This window comes from Pinus tabuliformis, chromosome 6 (genome assembly GCF_031772625.1).
Source record: "Pinus tabuliformis cultivar Carrire ecotype Pingquan chromosome 6, CPIR1, whole genome shotgun sequence".
Taxonomy (NCBI): domain Eukaryota; kingdom Viridiplantae; phylum Streptophyta; class Pinopsida; order Pinales; family Pinaceae; genus Pinus; species Pinus tabuliformis.
In genome coordinates, this window is record NC_142292.1 from 497,889,015 (window position 1) to 497,895,222 (window position 6,208).

At 41.7% G+C, this 6,208-nt stretch overlaps 1 protein-coding gene across 2 annotated transcripts; it reads right to left on the bottom strand.

Moving 5' to 3' along the window:
* Positions 1–582: 582 nt before the first annotated feature.
* Positions 583–3,904, bottom strand: LOC149259504 (GATA transcription factor 4-like). Of its 2 annotated transcripts, none has more exons than XM_089418594.1 (3): positions 3,652–3,904; positions 2,686–3,094; positions 583–2,088 (listed from the first exon to the last, which is right to left on the bottom strand). In XM_089418594.1, exons 2-3 carry the CDS (start codon positions 3,037–3,039, stop codon positions 1,255–1,257), a joined length of 1,188 nt encoding a protein of 395 aa, XP_089274720.1. In that variant the 5' UTR covers positions 3,040–3,094; positions 3,652–3,904; the 3' UTR covers positions 583–1,254. The 2 variants fall into 2 exon arrangements, with proteins under 2 accessions (XP_089274720.1, XP_089274727.1); XM_089418601.1 differs by lacking the exon at positions 3,652–3,904 and adding an exon at positions 3,477–3,629.
* Positions 3,905–6,208: the final 2,304 nt, after the last annotated feature.

The window sequence follows — 6,208 nt, forward strand, 5'->3', positions numbered from 1 at the left end:
CAATCACAACGGCACATGCAACAAAATCATATTCATTTTCCGTTAATCGCGATGGGTTGATACAGTTAACTATAATTGGCGAGGGGGCGGGATTGTTGAAAAGATACCAGAATCAGGCGAGGCCCGAGGGTTATTCTCAAAGATATTTGAAGATCCATGTGCGCTACGTGGCATTTCTGGTAGGGATTAAGCGGTGAATCTCGGATCACGTGGAAGTACGTATCGTGGCATGCACGTATAATCCAAAGTCATGCAATGCATTGAATTGATTTGATTTGATGATCACGTATATCACAATTTTTTAATAAAACAAAACAAAACGATCCAACTAATCAGTCACCCCCAATGTGCCTCGCACGACGATTCCTCGTCATCCTGACAAACAAACAAACAGACAGTACACCATACATGGCACCACCACATCATCTTGTTGATGGAAATAAAGAAATATCATCATAAATTTTAAATTTAACCAACCAACGAACCATTCACCATTCATTCTGCAACAGTCCTTTCAATGTAAGCAAGTTTGGTATTTCTGTCAGTTCATTACAGAGAATTTTCAAGCAAAACACTGCAAGATTTTAACACAGAACTCTTCATCACCTTTATATATTCAGAAAGGAGAAAAGTAAAAAAACAATAACAACCCCTGAAACGCCAATGCCCACCTTCACCAGATCCTTCTCTACCCAACTCAATCTAGCTCTCATTACTACACTGATTCTAACTACAAGATTTGAGAGAGCTCGTGATGCCAATGGTGGAGATATAAATGACTACAATGATCACATTGAATTCGAATATGATCAGTAAAGGCTAGCAGGCCTCGCCATTAATAGATATATAAACTAACTGGACTTCATGTATGTTTTAAGTTTAATGATCTCACCCTAATTCAGCCATTGGAAATGTCTCTAATTTCAAACGATAATCAACGTTTCATAGAAGAAGAAGAAACAGATGATCCAATAATCTACAAAATTAAAGAATAAATGCAAATGCATTGGTTCTGAAATCCCCTCTTCCTTCCTTCCAGCAACAAGCCAGTCATCGTTTCCCTCGCTTGTTGATCATCATCCTGTATACTTGAAAGACAGAAATTTGTGCTACCAATTACCCCCAGTGAACACACTGGAATGTACTGCTGTGATGGGTGAATAAGACCCCCTTGAGTGCTTGCCTCCCTCCCTGCTGCTTTGTTAGTATTAAAAATTGTACAGATGGTAGGGAATTTGCTGTTGAATTGTTGCATCATATGAAATGCCTGTAATCCTGATTTGTATGGACTAAGTAAGTATCATCATCCGAGCCAAAATGAGGGTATTGACCATCTGATCCATCCTCATCCTCATATTCATCCCCATCTTCATTCCCTTCCTTGTCATTTGGGTACAGTTTGGAGGCCTGCTGTAGGGCGTCCTGCATTTCCTTCTGCCTTCTCATCTCAATGACCTTTCTGTGAGAATTAGAGTGTTTAGAGACCACAAATGTTGGACTTGCAGCAGGCCTGTATTCAGGGACAAGCCTGCCTGATTTGTACCTCACACCACATGCATTGCACAATGTTTTGGGTCCCATGGGGCCTGTTCTCCATTGAGGTGTCTTTGTTGTGTCACAGTGCATACATTTCCTGATTTGAGTCTGCTGGTCTTGCTCTCTCTTCTTGTTTCCTTGGCTCATCTTGGCAGGTTTCTTTGCAGGGAAGTAGGATTCTGCAAAGAATTCTGAATCTGAAGATAGCACAGAAGAAGTGGGTCCATTCTCTAATGCACTGGCTGATGAAGCAGGTGAGACTATGCGGGAAGACCAGTTACAAGCAGGGGCTCTTGACCTTTTGCTTCGTGCACGCCCTGGCACTGGAGTTTCTGGACTGAAGCTTGGGGTTTTCCAGGAGCTAGAGCTAGTGTCCAAGCCAGACAATGGACTGGTGCTCCGAATTGGGTTTGCTATATGGGGCTTCTCTTCTTCTTTGTCTGTTCTGACATCTCCAAAGTTGGGAGGAAAGATTGGCTTGGGCGCTTGTTCGGTTGAAAATGAGTCCTCCACGAAATTGGAAAGCCATTCTAGCTCCGCCAGATCATCGCACTGTTACATAAAGAACAAAAACCCATCTCAGCAAACATATCATCATCCATGAAAATATATTCCCAAAACATAAAACCCTCTCATTTGGTGATTTATTAGCAATTAGATATAAAATGCACTCAAGCCCGTGAACTATTCTTTGTCCAATTCATCTGGACTCCTCGTAATTTACTATTTTATTGAAAATCGATGCTCAGTAACCATAAATATAGAAAAATACGCCTAACCTATGAACATGGTTCACAATGTGTAACAGACCATCTCCATTGGAGGCAATAGACTTTAATTAAAGAAACCCATCTTAATCCACGAAAAGCTGAAATACACCTTAAACAGAAAAAACCCATTCCAAAATTTTCAAGAAGAGGATTCTACTGAAAAGTTGAAATGCACATTAAACAGAAGAAAGTTAAAACCCATTCCAGATTCCTCAAGAAAAGGATTGGATTGAAATACACTTTAAACAGAATAAACCCAGTCCAAATTCTTCAAGAACAGTTTTGGAAGGAAAAACAAATGGCAAGGCTAACAAGCATGCATTACCCGCAGTTAAACTGAATACTATATGCAGAAATGAAGTTAGTAATTCGTACTCACCGGAACACAGAGATGACCATTATTGTTTGCATCAGTTTCCAGAACATTGTACGCTCTGAAGCTCTTTCCGTCCAGAGAGGAATTGCAGCTGACAGTCTCCGCCAACGTTATGGTAGAGGAATCTGTTGCTACTGCTGCTGCAGCAGTGGTAGTAGTGCAGCTTGCCCAATTATTGTCATCGTCTCCAATGGGTCCAGCTATCTCTTCATTGGAGAAGTCCAAGAGGTCATCAATGTGGAAAAAATCTTGTAACTGCACACCATTCTTGAGCTCTGTGAATTTCCCACTGGACTTCTTGCCGTCTAAGAAGGGAGTGCCATAGTTTGTACCATAAAGGTAATCAGCAGCTTCCATTCCTTATCCACTTGTACTCACAATACAAAGTCAAGTCCGTGGAGTCTTTAGATATCTGCATACAACCCAAAACAAAAATCAGAAACAATGGAGAAACCCAACTGATATATATACATACTAATATAAATAATCAGAGTTTCAATAGAATTACGGGCATTGTAAAACCCACAACAGAATCAGTAACAATAGAGACAACCAACTTATATATATACAATTAGAGTTTATATAAGGTAGTCTTGGCATTATAGGCATGGGAAAACTCTATATGAATGTTGCTGCAAAGGGGCTTTTTCAATACCAGAACCAGGAAATATTCATTGAAAACTTGTTTGAAAGCAGAAAGTATCAGATAAAGACACACAGCAGCAAACCATATCAATCCTGTTGCAGCCAAATTGGGAATGTTCTTAAATAATTCGGGCAAACAACCCCCCCACCTTAAGTTTAGAGCTGTTGGCTGCAATGCTGACTCAAAATTAAAAAGCCATCAGCCCATTCCAGGAAATTGATACCAAGACACAGAGGAAGCCCAAAACTAGACTAATGCCGATACACAAAGACAAACAGAGAGAAGGTCAGTGGGTATTCAATGAGGAAGGAGGAGTACAATACCTCAAAGTGGGTGCTGGAGCCTGTGGACCAAAACCTGGCACCTAACTGAAGAAGAGCTGGGGGGTTAAAGTGAAGGGTGAGAGGGTCTTTAATAAGCAACTTTGAGAAGAAGCAAGACAGGCGAAAAATAATAATAATAGGGGAACTCAAGCGAGAAATGTGGTGGCAATTCAGAGCTCAACGTGCAGGAGGGCTTAAAGCATATTCTTCTTCAGTAGGAGACATGTATTGCAAGTGGAAATGCTGGTAGTGAAGAGAAAAGGGGAGCAAAAAATAAATAGACCTGATTGAGATTCTCAATCTCATCCGATGACGACGATAATCAAAAGTTTATTTTCAGGTTGTGCAAAGCTTACAAGCCCAGCCTAGTATTGGCTGTTAGTTTAGAGGAAAGCATAGCAAAAAACCGTGCTGAGGTCAAAGTTACCTAGTGCCAACTGGCATGATTGTGAAGGACTGTTGGGACTCTAAAACCTTAAAAAGACTTATCAAGGTCTGTTTCCCCCCGCGGATTTGAGGGAGTTTAACTGGGATTCTAAGATTTAATCCTCCACTCCCAGCTTACCAGTTGGCAGAGAAAATCCGTTTACCAAATTCCCAGCCAAATTTGGGGGTTAACTAGAATTGGATCTCAGCCAGCTCACCATCAAATATATGTGGTTCCCGGCTTGGAGCTCGGGAAAGTACCTAATGTTTACGAGGGAACAAACCCACTAAAAATCATTATTCAAATCTTAACCCCACGTTACTGCCCATAAAACTCCAACACACTCCAGCTCAGTCACAGCCCATTTCATCTCGGAATCCACAAAACAGAACATTCATCTCCCCAAACTACCAGCACAACCGATACGGGATTCAATTTTAACCGCTGTTCCCACCCGATTCTGCTAAACTCGCCCAAAATCTGGCGGAGCCGCTATTTCCGTTGATCCCACTTCACCTCGAGGCTAAACGCTTTGGGCGAAAATAACGTGGGAATTATGTAAAAAAAACAAAGGAGATCTTTTTTATTGAATAAAAAAATACGCAGGCAACGTGATAGAACGTGAACTGAAATCAACGGCGACCTACCCGGCAACGTGTGGCCTCGTTCCGGGCCGGCAAAGAACCTGCACCCCCTCACCCAATAGCTACCCGACACGTCGCGGTAAAAAAAATAAAATTGAAAGTCACCGCGCCTGCAGAAATCAGATTCAATTAAATAAAATATAATTTAAATTCATTATTTTTTCTTTTCCAACTTAACACAATCATGTTCACCAGTATGCGCTGCACTTTCTCTTTCCATGCGTATGCGTTGCTTCCAATTTACCCCACCCCCGTGGGCCCCATGCCATAATCCGCATCATCACCCAGCCTCTAGTTTTTACGGTCAGCGTTAAATCCAATTATTACTGGACTCCGTCCCAGTTAGTTACGCCCGATCATTTTATTTATTTACCCAGGTAACAAACATTTACCATGAGAAAGAAACTTGGGGTCCTGTTTAAGGAAAGTTGAAATGATTTGCCCAGTGAGCATGAGAGGAACATGGGTGACTCTGATTGGTCCAGAGCAGCCCCACCCTGCACGTGAACCCCCTGCAGCTTTTGTCAGCACATACATGTGACTCAGACATCTTTTTTTTATTTAATTAATTAAATTCTAAATTAATTAACCAATGATCCTTCTTTAACTGCTCTGCTTTGACTTTAACTCTACCATGGTCGGGACTCTGTGGTGAGACTGACTTTTTGCCTTTGATTACACGGTTAAATAAATGGCTCGTCGGTGGCCCGGCGGTGGGGGTGGCGTGGGCCCACCGGGCGGAGGTGTTTTGGTCTTTAACGTAGCTTGATATTTAAGTCTCCATCGTTTATTCACATGGCTTACATCACCATCATGGGCACGGCCCCATGGTCACATTGCGCTATGGATGGGCGCACAGCCCCGTCCCCATTATCACGAGGATAAGCGGACTCACGGCCGCCCCCCAGCCAGGCACACCGCGTGTGACCTGCCGGAAATCGTGACGTGACGGAAGGAGCGCGTCGTTTCGTTTGTCTCGGAGGATCCACCCAAACCGTCAGCCTCTCTTGCCCTCCACCGGCTTCCCCATTCCCCCACTTTTCTTCGCTAACTCCCCAGCCCTCTTAACGGTCGCTCCCCGTACCCACATCCACGTTGTTTGATTTGTACACTACTTAAAGGATATGTAGTTTTTTTATTGTTTAATTTGTAATGAGTGTTAATGAGACTATTTATCATGAGAAATTAGTTATTTGCGACTATCTCTCATGAAAATGGTCATACATGAGTGACTTACTTAACGCAGTTGAATCCAAAAAAAATGATATCTAACATTTATTTATTTTTTCAAGATGAATGAAATATATGATATATGTTTCTATAATTATTTAGTAAAAGAATTGTCTTTAAGTGTGATTTTTTTGGAGTATTTTGATTTGTATTGTTACATTGGTTTTCTAATTGTATATATGGATTCAGCACCTTAAAAAAACCCCTAAAGCCTTTCGATTGTGCAAAGTTGACTCGTCAAACTTGTGGGAGTATC

Bases quoted from the DNA above. Each gene is read 5' to 3' on its own strand.
- LOC149259504 (XM_089418594.1), bottom strand. From the start codon at position 3,039: ATGGAAGCTGCTGATTACCTTTATGGTACAAACTATGGCACTCCCTTC. The intron at 2,089-2,685 runs GTGAGTACGAAT...TTTATGTAACAG, and splicing joins ATGGTCATCTCTGTGTTCCG to TGCGATGATCTGGCGGAGCT.